The sequence below is a fragment of the Poecilia mexicana genome, unplaced genomic scaffold (assembly GCF_051168715.1).
Source record: "Poecilia mexicana isolate PSO_F unplaced genomic scaffold, ASM5116871v1 scaffold_11, whole genome shotgun sequence".
In the NCBI taxonomy this organism is placed as follows: domain Eukaryota; kingdom Metazoa; phylum Chordata; class Actinopteri; order Cyprinodontiformes; family Poeciliidae; genus Poecilia; species Poecilia mexicana.
The window spans coordinates 16,228,399-16,249,072 of NW_028263380.1; the positions used below are offsets into that span (position 1 = coordinate 16,228,399).

At 38.7% G+C, this 20,674-nt stretch overlaps 1 protein-coding gene and 1 non-coding gene across 3 annotated transcripts; both read left to right on the plus strand.

Annotated features, from left to right (window-relative positions):
* Positions 1-8,772: 8,772 nt before the first annotated feature.
* On the plus strand, positions 8,773-8,844 carry trnah-gug (transfer RNA histidin (anticodon GUG)). Its single transcript has one exon. It is a non-coding gene; the product is annotated as a tRNA-His (tRNA).
* Positions 8,845-9,588: 744 nt separating this feature from the next.
* On the plus strand, positions 9,589-20,146 carry clptm1l (CLPTM1 like). Of its 2 annotated transcripts, XM_088010281.1 has the most exons (19): positions 9,589-9,837; positions 12,091-12,180; positions 12,326-12,533; positions 12,611-12,705; positions 12,798-12,987; positions 13,689-13,888; positions 14,228-14,306; positions 14,439-14,556; positions 14,647-14,741; positions 14,928-15,012; positions 15,503-15,606; positions 15,821-15,886; positions 16,124-16,174; positions 16,272-16,354; positions 16,437-16,471; positions 16,590-16,645; positions 17,113-17,157; positions 17,361-17,476; positions 17,583-20,146. In XM_088010281.1, the coding sequence occupies exons 3-19, from the start codon at positions 12,369-12,371 to the stop codon at positions 17,665-17,667; spliced, it is 1,668 nt and encodes a 555-aa protein (XP_087866407.1). In that variant the 5' UTR covers positions 9,589-9,837; positions 12,091-12,180; positions 12,326-12,368; the 3' UTR covers positions 17,668-20,146. The 2 variants fall into 2 exon arrangements, with proteins under 2 accessions (XP_087866407.1, XP_014825286.1); XM_014969800.2 differs by lacking the exon at positions 12,091-12,180.
* The last annotated feature ends 528 nt before the right edge of the window (positions 20,147-20,674 follow it).

Consider the following 20,674-nt stretch of genomic DNA (forward strand, 5'->3'; position numbering starts at 1 on the left):
TTGAATTTAATAGCCATGAAGCCTGACTTCCCTCCCAAGGATTTTGAAAGATTGATCCACAAATTACTGCAATTCTCCTTTTTCCAGTTCAGATCGGTCATACGTTCATAGATCAAAATGCTGATGCTCGTCTGTTAACAGGAACAAATGCCTCCAGTTGTGGCTTCACTCCTCTGGTTTTTGAGATTCTTTATGGTCATATACCCACAAGGACACGAAGGTCAAGAAATTAGTTGTTCAATAATAAAATCAGAGAAGTGGAGGTGACCGTGTCTCCTCTGCTGCAGCCCCAAACAATCTGCCGATCCATATAAGAGCTGCCAAAATTTCCACGCTTAGGTGATTTTAAGACTCACCTCTACTTTTTAGCTTTTGAAACAAATAAAGCTTGACAATCTATTTCTTTAACATCATTTTATTTCTTTTTAAACTTATGAATTATTTCATTCATGTGTTTTGTGAGGATTTTTGTCTCTTTGTGACAATTTTCAGGTGCTATCAGTGTTCATTATAGTTTTTAGCAACATTCAAACAATATACAATATTACAGAAGGTATTCCAAATATATTGGTTATATTCAGTGGTCTACAAGGAGTTTTCATCTACATAACTTGTACTTGCTGTATCATTTATTTATACTCCTCTTTCTTGGACCGTTTGTTGTAAACCTGATAGAGATTTAGATCATGTCATGCCACAAACACGCCGCATTGATTCAAATTTCATTTTGATCCTCCTTCTGATGCACAGTTTGAACTTCAGAAAGTCGCCAACTCCAAGCCCAGATGTCTCACTCCCAGATTGGAGCAGCTCGCTTTATATACAAGCAACTGAAAAGCTACGCTTAGTAAAGCGGCTGGTAAATGTATGTTTTCAGACAAAGAAAAATCATCGTGAAAGAAAAAAAAACCCTTGTTAATAAAGACAGTAGCTGTCTGATGCTTTGAAGAGCTTCTGTCGTGTCTTGAGGTGACTTTGAGTGTGGGTGCACTGCAGCTCTCGTGGACCTCCACTGGGATGGAGAGCTGACAAGTGAAATGAGCCTCTGTCTGTCTCCCCACTGGTCTACTCTGTTTTCTATTTCCCTCTGTACCCCCTCGGCCTCAGCTTGTCCTCTCAGCTGTGTGACAGATAATTGACACATTATCATACAACGACCTTGGGTCGCAGGCAAGCCCCCGCCAATTAAAACCAGCGCCATTCCCTTCACAACTCTGTGTAATGGAAATATGTGCACTCCGCTGTGTAAAATGAGCAAACCATGAAACCGCACATTATGCCAAACACACATTACGTGTATATAGCCGCTTGCTCAAGAGGAAAGCATGTGAAAACAAACATTTACAATAAGTCAAGTCAGGCCTTTCAAAGCCGATGGAAGATTGTAGATGGAGAGGTCAGTTTACGTGCATCCTGTCATTAACCTTGGATGGCAGTGGAAGGGTATCTAACTAACTTTCTAAGTCACTCAATCACAAAGAGATAGAGCGAGGATGGGGAAAGATGGAGCGAGACAGACGTGGAGTGACAGAGACGGAGGATGGCGCCCAGAGACGGATTGGAACAGGGTTAAGATTCGGATCGACGGCGAGAGAAGAGGGCAGAGTGGAAGAGATGGAAGAAATAAGCAGAGAGCCGGGGCACAGTGGGTGAGTGGGAGTTCTCACAAATGACACGAGAACAGTTTTCTGAGTTTGTGTTGCTTAGTTACTGGGAAAATATCTATGAGTAGAAAAGACAGAGGAAATAAAGGAAAAGAGGTGAACTGGAGGGTAAGGAGAGAAAGAGGGCCTTCCCTTTTTCAATCGGAGGAAAGGAGCAAAGACGAAGTGCAAATAGGTTGCTTTAAAAGGGTAGCCATCAATCTATCAATCTATCTAGGTACATTGCCAAATTTCCCTCTTTACTGCCAACTTTTCCAACTTCCTATAGGGGATTAGAAGGCACTCAGAGGGCTGATGGGATGCATTATCTGTTCTCCATTTTCTGGGTCTTTGCCTGAGGTTTAGCTTCTAGGTCCCCAATAAGTGGGACGTGTCCAGAAAACTTGTGAACAAACCTATTTTGAGATGTTCTGACGAGACGACAGACAAGAAACCTGAACCGATGCTTGTGTTTTCTAAAAGCTCGTAAAGAACAACAGCTGAGAGCATGGAGAGCAATGACAGCTTTTCAGAGGTGTAAATCCAGACTTTCACAATACCAGCACAAAATCTGCATTTTCGTTTTACTGTTTTGTAAAATCGCACTGTTAAAATTGTTCATTTTCATAAAAAAAACATCCAGTTCCAGTGATTATTTCTCGTGAATTATTCACCAGTCGTCTTTGACCATAACATCTCGTCCTGTGAGCTGGATCCGCCGATACACACTGAGTCATAATGTTATGATTGCAATGTCAATCTCAGCTCCTTCTTACCTGCCAAAGCACACTACACAGAGACAATCCACCTATCCGTCCTTACACACCATTTTATCCTCACCCATGAACAAGAAGCAAGCATCCTGTAACTTGTTTACTTCGGGTGACAGCTCACTCTCAAACAGAATGGAGCAAAGCAATCCTTCAGACAGATGATGACGGACTCTTGGGCAGAGATTTTGAAGTGCTGACTCTCGTCCCAGCAGCTGCTTCATTCTTAACTGCAAACCCCTCCTGATGCATTTTGTGAGTCAAGGTCTGACAGGTTTGAGAAAAGAAAAAAAAGCAATTCGGAGCACACGCAATCTTCCCCTCGAATGCAATAAAAAATCATCTCCATGAAGGCCGCGGACTTGTACCCAGAAAGACCCTCATCCAGATCAACAGTAACTATGCGTTTCATTTTACAGAGTCTATTAATATCAATTAAAATGTTTCACTTTTTTACCCGTTACAACCCCAAGCTTTAACGCAGCTTATTGGGAATTTAGAGCAACTCAATTATCATGAAGCGAAAGGAGAATGAGTCATGGTTTAAATTAAAATATTTTTTTAAAGTACAGCATGCGATTCTCTGCAGTCCGATTGAGTTTAAGTATTCCTTTTGCCAAGAGGAATTTCCAAAGATTTCCGTCTCTAGATGTACAATGCCGGTAGAGCCATAAGCCAAAAAGACAGGTGGCTCCGCAAAGTGCCGACAAAACACTTTTTAGTTTTTCATTGATCAAAGATTTTCTGCCAGTTTCTTTCCATGTCACAATTGTGTTCAACTTCATGTGTCTCATAATATCCCAATAAAATGCCTTAGTGTCTGGAGGCGTAACATATCAAACTGTGGAAGTTACAAGGGCCATGACTACTTTTCCAAGCCAACATATGATTAGAAATACAGACAGGTGTGGGAGGGGTCACTTACTGTCTGTGACAGAGAAGATATGACACAAAAAAGAAGCATCTATAATGATTTTCGGTCTCGGCGGCAGTTCGGATCATTTGTTCCCGTGTATTTATACAGTACTGCTGGGAAACAAAAGATGCATGAAGAAATAAAAGATTTTTATGGCGAATCGTAGCTGGAAAACTGTCTTTGCGTCTGATCTATGAGCTCTCGCATAATGTATTCCACACTCTGCAAACCTGTTGCCATTGTGCTGAATCTTCTGCTGAAGACAAATTAGCATTTAAATGAGGCAAGTTATTTTCCTTTTACGCCTGCTCTAAATTTTTAACGTAATTTGGTTTGATTGAGATGAGAGGAGACAAACTGGTGGGCCATTTTTTTTAGTGTTACTGACCAAGAAAAAGGTTGAGTGAACAAGTCTGCTTCAGCAACAACCCCTGCTTCAAGTTCTCTGAGTTACACCCATTCAAAGATGAGATATGCAGCTCAGTAGCCTATAACCAGAACAACCCATGTTTGGCATCAAGCAGCTTGACTGATGCAAGCTGTCTTGCCTAAAGGACCACTCCAGTGATTTTAAACCTTATCTCTACAGTGTGCGTGTCGAAGGGAGATACGTTAATGCACCTTTCTCTTGGCAGGACCACTGTATCTTGCAGGAAGGCTCTGTTCATCTCTCTGCATCCACCACAGGGATAACACGGGATGCTAGGAAGAAAAGCATCACACTTCCAAACGTTTCCCTTCATCCTGGGAAACAAGATGTCAGCATGTAACTCTGACAATTAAGATAGGCTTTAAAAGTGGGGAGCAGGCATTAAGTACTTCTCTTCAAAGCATTATTTGAAGTTTGAACATTAAAAGGAGATGCTGTCATTTCTCTAACCTGTAAACGAGGAAACCTGTTCCTTCAATTACTTATGCAGTTGTCATGATGTAGCACTGACCTCAAAGGCTTGTCTGAGTGAAGAAACAGCAAGCAAACACAAACCTATAGATTAACACTGCGCTATTCTTGCACTCTATAGTTGCTCCGCTCTTTAAAAAAAAACAAACTTAAATTGGTAAAAGATATTTCCCTGAAACATGAAACCCACTCTTTAAAATGTGGAAGTATCACTGGAGGTTGCTAATTTCAGTACTATTGTTAAACTTCATCCATATGGGGTATTTTACAAAAGCCGAGGCCGACTTCATTTTACAAATGAAGAATTTTTTTAGCTTTGCAATTGCAAAAGAATCTGCAGAAAAAGAAATGGTAAAGAACTGTGAGAAAAATGAAGACAATTATGGAACATTTGCATATTTGTTCTGTTCTGGGAGAAGCGACATGCATTTTAAGGCATCAAATATACAGCGACAATTAAACCATGCGCATAATAAAGGGTCTTGCACTTGCAAACTATTTGTAGATATTGAAATCTCTGGTTGCTGGTAGCTTATCTGCTAAACACAGAGCTGTTTACCGAGAGGTCCTGAGTTTGATCCCAAACAAATAATTAATCTTGGATAAATCAGATCTTTTTTTTTTCCAACTTCAAATGAATGCATGATAAAATATTTAAGACGTGCAAGAGCTTTGAATCTTAGATTAAACATATAGCAAATTGGTACATCTTCTTAATGAAAAAATGTCTTAAATTACAAGTAAATGTGTTCGTAATTAGTTGTTCTACATGTCTTTATGATGCGATGGAATGGCAAACTGTCCAGGATTTATCCTCTCTCTTGCCCAATGGCTACTGGACATTGGCACCGGCATCCATGCGACCCTTCACAGAGAATCAGCTCTATGATGTTCTCTCTTTCTTTCAGTTTTTGTTGTTGTAATCTTTTCAAAATGTAGCTATAATGCTGCTCCACTTTCAAGATGTTATGCTCTTTAACTTGGAGAAAAATGAATCATAAAAAGCTCAATCAATGCTCCATTGCAGGTTTGGAGAACAATCTAAACAGTCAACCAAGCCTTGCTGCAGTGAGGCGTGTGTAAGGTGAAAACCTGCTTACATGAGAAATAAGAGTTCAGTGTACATTTCTTGTTAGCAGACTCTTATTACAGAGCTGTAATGTGTCTCTGCAGTTCTGTATCTGAATAAAGTCAGCTTATTCAAGCAGGAGGAGCAGCTTGACTGCGGAGAAAAAGTGTCATTGTTAATACCCCAAGGCTTGGGACTGAGAATGTGCGGACAGGGATACATTATCTCCATTTGGTAGGTCATTTAGAAAAAGAGCGCTGTGTAACCTTCTTCCTGCCCCTGACTGAAAGGCTGTCTTTTTCTCTCTCAAGATATCTCTGCTCTGCGCCCCGACTGTGAAACTCCATAAAGAGTGATGGATGTTGATGGAGACACACGGAGAGGTGATTATAGATCATGGAGTATCGAGGAAGGACGCAGACAGACAGATGGAAACTGAGAAGGAGTCGATTGTGGTCGCAGAATTGTAAATGACAGAATAGATTCCTTTTGCCCGTTGTATGTGGAGCAGCTGTGCCACAGTGTGGCAAAACGCTGAAGTACAACTACTGAGAGCGATTTAAACATGTAAGACACCACAGTAAATATTGAATAATAAGCATCAGTTAAAAACTTCACATATGTAATGAGTGTTGTACTTAAAGTGACAATCTCAGACAGGAATAGGTTGATCGTTTGTTCCTCTGCTGGCCAAACAAAAACTGAGATTTGCGATTTACAACTGTAAGCAATCAGAGAAAATGAACAACATCGAAAAGGACAGTAAGCAAGGAGATTACTTAAAAAAAAAAAAAAAAGAAAGTTTTATCGTATCTGACCCTAAGAGACAATTCCCCTGCCTCACCTTTTGTCCCGCACTAAGACTGAGAAAGATTTAGAAGAACCTGCCTAAGGATTACTACCACTTCTCTGGCTAAAAAGGGACAAGAACTGCTGCAGTTTAGCTAATGTATGTAACTCCAATTTCCTTAGGGAAGAGAGAAGCTAAATCACAGGTATGTGGTTGATTCAAATCTTTAATTATATCTGACAGGAAAATGGGAAGAGAATACATTTGGAGAAGGTTTTGCCCTTTTCCCTGTCATATTTCGTGAAAGGTGGCACTTTTCTTTGCATGTCACACATCTCTAATGTTCTCGAGGTAAAGTTTCAACCACAACTTACACACACAGTCTGTTCTGTTCGCTCAGTTCTGTTCTGGTCGTGCTGCAAATGCTCATTTTCTGACTTCTCAGTGATGTCAGCAGGTCAAAACTGTTAAAAGAAAGACTGAAATAAGCACCTTGCTAACTATTAGCGGTGTCCTCTTTGCTCTATTATTCTAACTTCTTATTCTCAGGCTACGGGTGGGAAGTAATAATACAACCTGATGCAACACATTGATAATGTTTCATTCTTCACTGTCTATCCTTGCTAATGTAATATTTTCAAGATATTTTTCTAGGCAGCCTTTTTTTTAAGGGTGTAATGAAGCATAAGGGGTCAGTACTGTTGCCACGCATCAACAACATCTTAGTTTGAAATGAAAATCATGGTTTTCTGTGTGGGATTTCTTCTCTTTGCTCTGGTTTCCTCCCACATTAATCTTGGGCTAATTAGCAAGTCTACATTTTCTTAGTTACCACTGTTTTTTGATACAGTGTTGCGTTTTCAAACAGTCTCATCAATAACCTTCTTGGCTTACATTTAAACTCAAAGAAAGTTCATGAGAGATTACAGTTAATCCATCGCCACGATTATTCAAAGTCATGTCTTTATCTGAAGTATTTAGCCTACCTTTGGTAAATTATGGACTTTTACAGGTGTTTTTGAAACACAACACATTTCATCTTCAAAGGCAAACCTTTTGACAGACAGTGAAAGATGCTGCCTTTACTGTATGGGGAGCTGAGTTAGAGACTTGGGGTCACACAGGTTTTGAGAAAACTAATGATTTGCGGCTGCAGATTTATGAAGTGATGTTCAGTTGGGAAATTTGCCCACAGAGCACTTTCAGGATGATGGTACTCAAATCTACTGTAAGCACCATGTACAATATCCTGATGGAAGAGTTACTGAGGTTTTATGGATTTCTCACAGAAATTATAGGCCCGAGTTGACACAGAAGACACTTCAGTTTAGTGGTAAACTGCAGGGTGTCAAGGAGTGAGGCTGCAAGAAAAACAGTGAGAGACTCAAGGACGTCGGTGAGGCTGGGGTCAAGATGCCACTTGTTTATGTAAGCGTATGTGTTTGAAAGTACACATTCTGACCTGTTCTCAGCCCTAAAATAATGAAAAAGATGGCTCCTCTGTAGATTTTAATGCAATATGAAGGATGAGCTCTTTCATTTTCAACCAGAAAAAGAAAGCCCCTGGACATATTCCTTGCACAGCTGTGTCTGACAGGATTTCTTGTGGCACGTTGTGACCTCCTCACCTCTTGACCCGTAACAGTCACACTGAGGTCACAGACAGGAGAGTTTTACCAAACTCAAACTTACAAACTCTTTACCAGCTTACAAATGTGGCAAGGAAAGTGTTTCTGAACTGTTACAAAATTTTAAGATCAGTTCCTTATCCCTTTGCAAACTGGGAAAGTGATAAATTACATTTACTCGTGTTACTGGGATTACAGTGATTTTCTGTACTTCTGTTTACTTGTATTTGAATTTTTGTATTTACATTGCACTTCAAATCAGTTCTGTAGCTAGGTAACATACTCAAAATTGCATTCAAAATTGCACAGAAGTTTAGAAACTGCTTGAATATGATCAGCTTTAATTTTACGCATTTGTCTGCTGCTGCTGCTGCTGTTGCTGCTCGGTGCAGCTACTTTAGCTACTTTTGTCCCTTGGTCATTTGTTTTTGATACAACGATGAAAACTGTTACAGTTGTGCCTTGTTGGAGCAACCTGTGCTGAAATCCCCCAAAACATGGAGATGCACAGGTACACAGTGCAGACAAAGCTGGCAGTGAAAGCCTATCGCCTTCTGCAGGAAAAATAAAAGAAGTGAACCCCCTTGACATCGCTGTGATAGAAAGTAAAAAAAGAAGGAATCTACTTTCACATGCAGTCTTTCATTTTCATTTTATACTTTTATTTGACTATTTTAGTAGCAAATTTTCCCATATTGTAATGATTAAAATGGAGGTCACAGATTAATATATCTTAATATGTAAATGTATTGAGCCAACTTTTGTGATATTTCAGATATTTCAGTTATATTATGATTGTTTTTTACTTCTAATTCACCTTTTTATTTAATAAGTTCATGCACCCTCTGTTTATCTACTATCTGGATCCGCAACTCTTACATTTGTCTGATTTCTCTGACTAATAAATCACAGATAGAGAGAAACACATCTTGACTCTAACCAGATATTTTCACTGTAGCGGACATTCAAAGCCAGACAACAAAAACAACGATCTGCATGTTGCCCCGCTGTATTAAGAGGTTTCGGTCAGTGTCATAGTGGTGTATTCAGAGCCAGCCGTGATCGTATAGTGGTTAGTACTCTGCGTTGTGGCCGCAGCAACCCCGGTTCGAATCCGGGTCACGGCAAATTTTGGACTCACGCATAATGTAGATAATTAAATAAACTACTAGATTTCGAGTAGAAAAACACCAGGAGATGACAGCAAGCATGCATTAAATGATTTACTGAGAAAACTGTTTTGTTTGTTGTCTTAACAGCAATGTTGAGCAGAGATCACGATGATTTGGCTTAGGCCAATACCAATACCAATCAGGTCTGCAGAGAGGACAATCGGAGCTAATCATTTCTGCAAAACTTGTACAGGTCAGGGCCTCAAATATCTCTACACATCCAGAACACAAACTGTTTAGACTTTACCTTCGGTTTGGCGATACAGAGAGAGTTTCTTCCCCAGGCACGTCTCTATGATGAGCCCTAGCAATCCCCAGGTAAATAAACAAAGAGCAAATTGCTCTCAGTTATATACACAAGAAAAATAACAAAAAGTCAGTACATATGTGAATAGATAAAATTTATAAATAGTAGAGAGAAAATAAAAAAAGGAACAGAAAGAAGGGTCATAGTTATCAGATGATGTTATTATTCTAATATAAAGACTTCATTTTTAGAAAATTCACTTGAAATAGACCTTTATTCAATTAATGAAACGAAGCATACCTTGGTATTGTTCAGACTTTCCGTGTTACCCTAAATAAGGTAAGTAAACATACCTTAGGACACGACAGAGCTGCCGTTTTTAAATTAAAAAGCGTGCCCCCATAATTCGCTTGTACGGTAAGTCTCGCGTTACTTCCACCCCAAATCTCGTTTAAGCAAACCAACCAGGAAGCGAATGGCGGAAATAAAGCTCTATCTCACGCTTTCAGTTAGGATTTTGTGATATTTTGCGTTTTGGAAGGAGTGAGCAGCGGAACAGGCAGTTGATGTCTTCAGTAACAACCAGAGGAAGGCTTCAGAAACACAATGCGGTCGCTGTGATCCGTCCGGAGGGATCTGTGCAGTGAATGGACCGATGGACAGTCAGTGACTGAGAGTGACTGTCTTTAAATTTGGCACAGGTAATGTTAATGCTTTTCGTTTCACTTTAATTTTAAAGTCCAGTCCGTGAAGAAGAATGTAATTTAATTAGTAATTCCCGCTTTCGTCGCTTTACAGCACTGTTTATGTGTTGATTGTGAATATTTAAAGATCACACATCAAAACATATGGACATCTACCAATAAGACTTGGAATCAAAATCTTAACAGTGCCTTATTATGAATATCAGCCTAATTGTGGTTAATAACAGCTAAAATGGGTCAGGCAGTTTATTCTGAGGATTTTATTGCTGTTGTCTGTAAATTTACCAGCTTCGCCAGTAAATCACCGAACTGGAAAAACAAGTTGTAGCAAATGGTCTTCAGAAATCAGATCTAGCTTTGACAAATGCCTTTGACTAGTTCTTAATCCCTATTTTATTAAATAATTAGTACATGTTCTGCTCAATAAATGACAATATGATGGAAAAGTTGCATTATTTCTGTAATTCGACTGAAGAAGTGAAACTTATGCAAAAACTCAAATATTTTATGGATTTATTTGATAGACGAAAATTCAGTTTGTTATAAATTTTATTTTTATTTCTCTCTAGACCAATTACCAAAATAGGATATTTAATACAGAAATGTCAGCTTGCTAATGTACCATACTGTACACAGTGTGTTTGGACTACTTTTATATGCATGGTGTGGCATGAAGTTTGTGTCTCTGCTACGGTGTTGCAAAAAGATATCGGCCTTTAGCTCATCCTATCAGCCCTGGTGTCTCTCATTTGCCTCTTGACAGTACCTCACAGACTGAAGCTATTCTCAACAAAGCAGATACTGGTACTTTTTGGGAGTCTGAGCAGGTGCCAAGTTCTGCTCGAAAATGAAATCAGCATGAAGGGCTCTACAATTTCCCCAAAGTCAACGATTCTGCTGACTGTAGAGTTAATGAAGCACATAGGGCAAACACTAGAAGATAAAATGTCTCTCTAACTCATCAGAAACTGTGAAAGTTTACACTTAGACCTCAAGCAGCCTGGATTCTGTGCCTCTCTGCTGCGACCAAATGAAACATACTGTAAGAGGGAAACAATTCTTCAATTTTCTCTCCTAGGTGATGTTATCTTATTCAGACGTGAATCAGCTGTGACAGACTCCATTTCTTGTGAATCTTTTGCTAGCTATTTTCAGGCTTTATTTCACAATTTCCTGAAATCGGTGCTTATCCTCATTACTTGTGCACATTTTCAACCACACTTTTTCTTTCCACTTAAGTTTTCATTGATATGCTTGAAAACCAGCACTCTACTGTGAACATCTAGGTTATTTTGAAATGATCACTTGTGACTTACCCTGCACATCACATTGTTCAAGTCATTGCACTGACAAAAAGATACGTTTTTGGTATTAGAAAAATCCCTTTTCCATTTGCTGTAAGCAATAATTATCAATTGGCAGAAATGTATTATAAATCTATTACACAATTACCAATTTATTTAGTAGATACACCTTGCTTTTACTGTATTCCATCTCTGGTTATCTTCAGAACGGCCTGGTTCTAGATGTCCCTATCGATATGACAACATCACACGTTATAATGGATTCCTCCGCTGCATAGTGCATACCCATGTTGTGAATTTCCTGTTCCACCACATCCTAAATGTGCTCTGTTACGCTGAGATCTGGTGACTGTGGCGCAGCACAGTGAGTGAACTCATTGTCATGCTAAGAAAAACCAGTTGGGGATTATGGAGCTTTGTGACATGCTGTGTTAAACCCCTCTGGAAGAAGACATCAGAAGACGAGTACTCTGTGGTCATAAAGGGATGGAAATGGTCAGCAATAATACCCAGGAGTAGGCCGTGATGTTTGTACAATAATAAGTTGATATTAAGAAATCCAAAAATGTTCCAATAAAATGTCGCCCACACCAATACGCTACCACCTGCAGTCTGAACTCCTGATCTGTCATCTGAACTTTGTCCTTGTGAAATGGTGCCTCTGTTTGCAGTGTTTAGCTGAAAGTAGTGCAGCCTGGTGTGGCTTTGTGCTGTTGTGGTTGAGTCATTTCAATGTTTAACATGTCTTCAGAGATGGTATTCTTTATACCTTGGTTATAACAAGTAGTTATTTTATGTTGCCGTAACGTTATTTTCGAATCGGCCCATCCTCCTCTAAGCTCTGACACATGCAATGCCTTTCTGTCCTCACAATAACGAGTCTTTTTTTTCTTTTTTGTTGTTCAAAGTCGCCTCACTCCTCTCTCCTCTCCATCCTGATATTCAGTTTGAGCCTCAGCACGTTGTCTTTACCCACCTAATGCACTAAGTTTTTGGCACATGATTGATTTCCTTCTGGTTCTGGAAAGTGTACCTGGTAAAATTCCTCTTTTGATCAGAATTAGTGAAGAAATTACCTAATTGTATGATGTAGCATTTATTTAGGTTTACTAAGCTTTACTTTAATCCTCTCATTCCTCCGTGTTTAACCGAATCTTTCATGTATAACTCTTACTATCCAGACGTATGGCCCAGCTGCTCAGCTAGCTGAGGGAGACGTCGATCATGTTTCTGAAAACCTCCTTCACCACGCTGATTGTCGGGGTGTTTGTGGTGTACGTGCTCCACACTTGCTGGGTGATGTATGGGATAGTGTACACCAAACCCTGCGACAGCCCCAAAGCAGACAACTGCATCACGCCCTTCCTGGCAGGGAACCCAAAACTACAGGTTGGCTGCCGTTAACGATTCAAACATGGCGCCTCGGTTGGCTTAAGTGACGCGTAACATCCCTTTCTGCTTGTTAGTTGAGCATCTACGCCTCGGTGAAGCCGAACGCAGATGGAGGCCATACACTGATTCACAGAGAGGAGGACTTTGATGTCAACAGCAAGTTTGAGAGGTAAGTATGCATTGATCAAAAGGAACATCTGTCCATGTTTGTGATTTGGACGCAAGCTGATGAATTCATTTATTTCATGTGTTTCCCTGTAGGATCGTCAATGTCTCACTCCCCAAGAAAACACGCAATAACGGAACGTTGTATGCGTTAATATTCGTCCATCAGGCTGGTCTCAACCCGTGGCAGGACCCGCGACAGGTCCACCTGGTGGCTCAGCTCACCACCTACATGGTCCCAAAGCCTCCTGAGATCTCTCTGATATCAGGAGAAGATCAAACACAGGTACGAGACTTTCTGCTGCTCCCTCGTCTTCTCTGAGACTGCTTGATGTGTCGCATAGGCTAAGCTAAAGCAGGGATGCATTGATCCCTTATGGGAAAGTTGCAGTAAAAGGCAACATGGTAGTTAAAATTTAAGTTAGTCTGTAATTACATAAAGTGGGACTCTGTCTACTAATTGGCTTTGTTGAAGCAATTTAGGTCCTAGTCCCAAACTTTTCATTTTTGAAAGTTTTTCTTTGACCCATCTAGTCATTTTATAGACACAGGTGCTCAGTGACTGTTAGGGACTGTAGCCAAGTGGTGACACAAATATAAAGTTGTGTCTCATCAGCTGTAAGAGAGGTCGTAATTCTCTATGATCTTGGTTTTGGGGTGCATGTATCAAATGAAAATGGGCCAAGAATATAGCCTTGAGGAACCCCAGATGTGATTTTTTTTTTTTTTTTTTTTTTTTTTTCCAAATTACAAGCTGCAATTATGCCAAATTAGCACAGCACCAGAAAGTCCCTCTTCTTTCCCAGTCTTTTCATCCCTGTATTATGATGGGCTAATTCAACTGAAGCACTGAAATCCAGTGTTATCGAGACAAAAGTTTTTGGCAAACTTCTTTCTCTGAACACGTACATGAAAGCATTAAATAGATTTTCTGCCTAAAAAGGAGGAAATTCACCAGTCAACTACCTCTCTGTCTTTGTCCAACAGGGTCAAAAACAGGAAGACCAGAAGAAGAAACGGCGTGACGGTAGCTCCGGAGCGGGAACCAGAGCTAAAGGTGGAGCCACTGCTTCAACAGATCACCCAGTTTCTCACTGGCGCTCCCGTCTAACTCTCAACATCGTTGGTGACCACTTCCTGTTTGACAGAGAATACCTGCCAAGCGACGTCCACAGATACCTCAGAGTGTAAGAGAGAGACTAGTTACATTCACAACAATGGCAGCTAAGCATAAAGTGTCCAAAGATGGATATCATGCTGTGCTAAATATATCTAGAAGCATGCAATGATATTTTTTTTTAATCAAATACTTTTTTTTAACTCATTAAAAAAGTCTTATCACTAAAATTTATAGGAGAAAAATATAGTCACAAAAAACATCACTGTTAGTACTTTGGTGCATATGCTCTGAGCTTTATAGCAAAACAGAAATGCTCAACGATAAATTGAACAACATTAATGGTGCAGGTTGGATTTAAGCAAAAAAAAAAAATCATTGTTAATAGTTTTATTTGTTGTCGTTTTAGATTCCAGAATGGGAAGAAAATGGTGTATCTACCTCTGCTGTTTGTTGACGAGCTCAGCAATAGGGTCAAAGACCTCGTGGTGAGTTTTAACCTTTAAACAAACATCATGCAACGCTCTTCTACTTTAGGAGCAGTAGCATTAGGAAATCAAAATGTTGTTTTTTTTTTTTTATTTTTTTTTTTCAAATGATTTTCATGTTTAAAAATGTAGGAGATCAACGGCTCTTCCACCGAGCTCCCTCTCACCGTCCTCTACGACGCCATCTCTCTGGGCAGACTTCGTTTTTGGATCCACATGCAGGATGCTGTGTACTCTCTGCAGCAGTTTGGTAGGCTGAACTTCCTGTGACTTGCTTTCACAGATATCTATGTGATATACATAATATCTAGCTAAACTGTCTGGGGTTTTTTTAATGTAGGATTCACAGAGAAGGATGCTGATGAGATTAAAGGCATCTTTGTGGACACCAACCTGTATTTCCTGGCTCTCACCTTTTTCGTCGCAGCCTTCCATGTGAGTTTTAAAAACTCAAAGGTCCGTGGCGATAGTGGCAATGTAATGCTGTGGAGATGTTTTATTTTGACATGAAATTCATATTAACTTCTCCAAGATGGGTGGAGCTAAATACAGGAAAATTCTGCAAAAAAAAAAAAGAATCATGCAAAAGACTGTTTTAAACTTGTCTGTCGCTTTTTTCAGCTTCTGTTTGACTTCCTGGCCTTCAAAAACGACATCAGCTTTTGGAAGCAGAAGAAAAGCATGGTGGGAATGTCCAGCAAAGCAGGTAAGCGACATCACAGCACTCGCCTTTACTCTCATCAGTACGGCGCCGGAGAACTCGGCACAAAGAACAGATGGAAATGTGTTAATCCACTGGAAACTAGAGGATGTTTTTGATAAACCTGTGGAGAAATGTGTAAAACAAGGTAATATACAAGCAAGGCATCATCTGCGGATGCTCTGGACTGATAAGCAGCCATATGTTGCATTCTGTTCACTTTTGTAATTTAGAGGACTGGAAGCTTTTACGCTGTTGTTGAACACATTTTCTCAGGAGCCATGTGAAAAACGGTGTCTGCATACAAATGACACATTGAGAATAATTCAGTTCCTTGATATTCTTTTACAGGGGACCAAAATTTCTCCATTAGTCTTGTGAATAATATGGTGTCTAGATTTATTGATTTATTCAAATCTGAATTTTATGATTTGGTTGCAGTCATTGACTGGACCGTTTCTGCACCTCCTGATGTTTTTATTGCTCGTTATTTCAGTGCTGTGGAGATGCTTCAGCACCATAGTGATTTTCCTCTATTTGTTTGACGAGCAAACGAGCCTCCTCGTACTCATACCTGCTGGGATCGGCTCTATAATTGAAGTAAGGACACACATACACACACAGACGTTACTGCGAGCATTGATTGATAGTAAGTAGAAGAAAAAATAAAAGTAGTTTAGGCCCAATAACGGATACTTTTGCCTTCAAGTGAAAGGCAAAATAACAAAACTTAAAAATCACTGGGTGATTATAAATAAAGTTCCCTCACAGTTTTCACTTCTTTCTTAAAATCTATTTATTGCCATTTCTGCAGGTGTGGAAAGTGAAGAAGGCCTTTAAAATCCAGATTTTCTGGAAAGGAGGCAAACCAACATTCCTGGTAGGTGTGAAAGTAACTTCAACAACTTCAAGAATCCAGATGGTTTTCTGGATTCTTAACATCCAGAAAACCATCTATGCATTTTCTGCAGTTGAGAAAATCATCTAACGTTTTATTTATTTCAGTAATTTAATTCAAATAGTGGATTCACGCAATAGAAAATTCATCGCATTGTTTTTTTATGTTAACTTTGACAATTGTGGCTTACATTACACTTTTTTCCTTTCCTTGAAACAGTTTGGGAAACTAGACGAATCAGAGCGGAGAACAGAAGAATATGATACTCTGGTAAGAAGCAGCAGATGTGCTTTTGGATGGAAAAATACAATGTAATGGTATGAGCTCGTCAGCGGACATATTTATTTCTTGTTTTTCTTTTCTTTAGGCCATGAAGTATCTCTCATACCTCCTTTATCCTCTGTGCATCGGGGGGGCAGTGTACGCACTAATATTCCTGCGATACAAGAGGTAACGGTGTGCAAACGCAAAATTGAAACATTATTTCTTTGTAGAAGTCATGCGATGCTGATTACGCATTGTTCTCTTTTAGCTGGTACTCGTGGCTAATCAACAGCTTGGTGAATGGTAAGCTACTTTCTAAATAAAATATTTTCAAAAAATAACCTTTTTAAACAATTATTTTTAATTTAATATTAATCATTTTCATCTTAAATGTATTTCCTTTTTACTCTGGAAATTTCAGGTGTGTATGCCTTTGGTTTCCTCTTCATGCTTCCTCAGCTTTTTGTCAACTACAAGGTCAGTATTCTCAGTCGAGGGTTTTTTTAATATATCATCAATTCACAACAAATATTAGACAATAAATATGTAGACTCCAGTTTGGTCCGAATTCTCTTCATATGAATCAAATTTATTTGATACAGTCCAGTCGTACAGTAAGATTCAGATCCTGTTACTTATAGAAAGGAGGCAGAAGACAAATGCAAATGAATTGAAACGGAAACTCTGTCCAGAGAAGGAAAGAAGCACTTGGAGTTTCTTTTATGTTTGCATGTTAAAAAAAAAAAAAACAGAAAATGACTTGGTCTAGAGCAGAGTTGGAACAGAGAAAGCTCAGACATTGTGATGTTCGTGTTTTTCAAAGACAAGCAGATTTGTTAGATTAAAGTTGCCTGATCTAGATCAATAGACATTTCTTGTATATTTGTTTTTCCGCTCTTACCTCATAAATAAAATCTTATTTGGTTTATTAATTTACTCAACAGCTGAAGTCTGTGGCTCACCTGCCTTGGAAGGCGTTCATGTATAAGGTACAATCCTTTTCTGTTTAGTATATTAAGAAAACATGAGATATTTTAGCTTCTTCCCTCAGGTTAGTTGACAACACTAAAGATGAATGGATGGATATGACATTTCTATGGCGGATAGTTTTCTCTTTAAATGTAGATGTGCTCAAAAAATGTTTTTCTTCTTGAAGTTTTGAGAATCATATGTGACTTTTGACTGTTCCCAGGCGTTCAACACCTTCATTGATGACGTGTTCGCCTTCATCATCACCATGCCGACGTCCCACAGACTGGCCTGTTTCAGGGACGACGTGGTTTTCCTCATTTACCTTTACCAGAGATGGTAAACGCACAAACACACCTTTGATTACCAACCCCATTCATGTTCCTAATCTGCTAATAAGAATAATAATCATGACTATATTTTCCATGTCACTCTGTTTCCACAGGCTCTACCCAGTGGACAGAACAAGAATAAATGAATACGGCATTTCGTATGATGAGAAGCCCAAAGGGAAGGCTCACAAGGACTAAAATGAAAATATAAGTTTTCACAGACTTCTACGAGCTGGTACCTTCGGGTGTCATCTTTTCGTCCATCATATCCACTGACACTTTGGCAAAGTTTGAAGGTTTTAATCTCTTGCACGTCATTCCTCACTAACGGCAACTGCTAAAAACTTGAACATCGGTAGAGGACCGGTATATAGCCAGTGTTTGGTTTGTCCATTCTGGGCTACTGTAGGAACATGCCAGGGCATTTTGACGGACTTGGTGGAAGGGAAACCAGGTCATCAGTTAGTAGAAATGTTAAAGATAAGAAAAAAAAAAGTTTTATTCTAATTAAAACAGTGATCAACATTAATTTTAATTTCTTTCAGTCGAACATCCTGAGTTACAGACACTTGAACTTGTACTAACTTCAAACGAGCTGCGTCTAATGTGCCAGTCTGTTATAAATGGACCAGAACTGTTATCATTCTTTCAATTCAAAACTGTGATATTACGTGAAAATCAGCTAGCTAAATCTGTGGAGCGAACATCAAAACGGATGCGAAAACCTTGTGTGAGTTTGGAGACTGGTCTGCATCTAAACAAACACTGGGGTATGACCCAGTTCACTAATGGCTGCAAGAGCTTTACTATCATATCACTATACTGGCTTATAATCCACCACAAACTTGTATAATTCAAAGCAACAAATAGGTTTTTTTTTGTATTATTTCAACAGGTTTAGTATTTAGAAGTGCACCAAGCAGATTTTGAGCCACTCATTTAAAAGGTGTCATCCATCAGGAACTGTGATGTACTGTTTCGCAGTACTTTTAAACAGAGTATGCCTATTAAATAAATAATACAAAGAGAAGAAGGTAACATTCAGAAGCTAAGTGCAGAGATTTAATTTTCGTATCGACTTAATCTGAGACCATTATAAAGGGAGACGTTTTCAAGCTAGCTTTTTATTGCAAGAGTAAAATTATCTAAATAAAAACTGGACTAAAGACCAAAAACCTCTTTAAAGTAAGCTTTCACATCATTTTCAAAAACTTCATGGTAGTTGGGGTATCGTAAAATAATCTCAAGCCTCTGTAAATGTTGATTGGAAGGTGAAGGTTTAATGTCACGGAAAATGTAGGATTTCTTGAGAGTTTCTGAATATTAAAAGGATAATTCGGTTTATTTTGAAGTGGGGTTCTGGTAAAAGGCGGATAACTCTCCTGGCATCTCCACTTAGTCTAAATCCATATTAGCTGTTCCTGATGCTGAAGCTAACGGCCAATACTGTAGGGGTCAAGACCAAATACGACTTCTACCATCCTAAACAGCTACAGTCTTAAACCTTTAAAAACCTTTTTATTAACCTTTAAAAAAAACCCATCAGGTTTCCATTGACCGGCCATTTAGACAGAAACCAATTTCTGTCTAAACAGGAAATAGTGATTGGAGGCAGTGCGCCATCAATGATCTTCCTGTGTGAAACATACTGAGAACTCAACGTGTTACGTGTTTGACGTTCATATTAGCTGTCTGATATGAACTAAAGCTTTTTAAAAAGCTAAAATATTGTTGTGCTTTTAAATAAAGCGGTTTTCTGTTAGTTACTGTGACTGTAAACCACAGTATGTGTTTTACAAGGAAAATAACTGGATTTGCACATCTAAATCTATTTGCTATTCAGTGTAATGAAAACATGACAATAGTTCAGTTTTGTGATAACGGCATTCACATAAACTGCTGTAAATTTTAAAAATGATTTTGGTTTAAGATGGTAAAGATCCACTTTGGTCTTGGCCCGTCTCTGACCAACTATCAGCTCCTGTCCTTGAGTCCAACTAATGTGGATTTACACTAAATAAAGCTAACAAGAGGGTTATTTACTGCAGGTACAAAAACTGCTAAGAACCTTTTAACAGGACTACACTTCAACGAAACTGAACTGTCCCTTTAAGGTTAATAAGTCCAGTAACGTGTGAAGTTGCATTTGTATGTTTTTGTTCTCCAATGTTTTATTTTGCTGTAAAACATGATGGTACACTGACATTCATTAACCTTTCACCATCTTTTTCTTTCTTTTCGTTTCTTTTTGTACACGTCAGGGCCAAGAAAATATTTGTGCCAAATGTACGAGTGATTCTTGAACTGTTTGTTAGCATTGAATGTGTAGCATAAGTGATCCATGCAATGTTTTTAATGGACACTGACGTTTTGGAGGGAAAACATTGGTGGTAAAGCTCAAGGAAAGTATTACAAAATCTGGACCTAAACCATCATGATTTTACTTCTTTACTATGTTATGCCTATTGTAAATGTTCCTTTAAAGTATAAAGACTCTAATAGGAATCAATTTATGAATTGTTCAGATGTCATGGAATTTGTACAGGGAAAAAGGTGAAAAGAACTGCGTTCCAAGCTAAATGCAGTCAGATCAACTTTTGAGGAATTTTACTTCGAATTTGTTTGAAATCATTGTAATGTTTGTTTTTCACTGAAACGTAATAAAAGGCTGACATCATTTACTGTCTGCATTTTTCTTACATTCATCCTATTGTTGCAAACTCTAAGTGTCATCTATCAAACCATTAAGATATCAGTTTTTATTATGCAATTACCTTTTGTTAATACATGTTTACCTAAATATTGAAGTGCATTTTGAAGCTTTCCTGGTTTTTTTCTTCCTTTTCAACAGACAGATTTTAGAATATATTTAGTGGTGCGGAGCAGTAGCACTTTAGAGTTTCTGAAGGTGTATCAAAGTTTTTTTCTTTGGACTTTTGCTGCTTCACTCATTTTTGTTCAATCCACGAGGGTGAAACTGTTTTGTTCAGGAATACAATAGAAGCATAATGTCTAACAGAAAAAAAAGCTAAAACTGTTTTTACTTCATTCAGGAAGAAAATCTAGAATGTTTCTAAAAAATAAAATCTAATTTATAATATTACAACTTTAAATGGTCAAAAGCCAACACAAATAGAGCAAATAAGTGATGTCAGTGGAAAGTAGTAAATGTCTTTGAAACTTTAATAAAAAAACTGAAAAAAAT

What these genes read in the sequence shown, in the direction of transcription:
- clptm1l (XM_088010281.1), top strand. Translation starts at nt 12,369, where the DNA reads ATGTTTCTGAAAACCTCCTTCACCACGCTGATTGTCGGGGTGTTTGTG. An exon ending in ATAGGGTCAAAGACCTCGTG is followed by an intron (nt 14,307 to 14,438) that starts GTGAGTTTTAAC and finishes TTAAAAATGTAG; the next exon opens with GAGATCAACGGCTCTTCCAC. An exon ending in GGAAGGCGTTCATGTATAAG is followed by an intron (nt 17,158 to 17,360) that starts GTACAATCCTTT and finishes GACTGTTCCCAG; the next exon opens with GCGTTCAACACCTTCATTGA.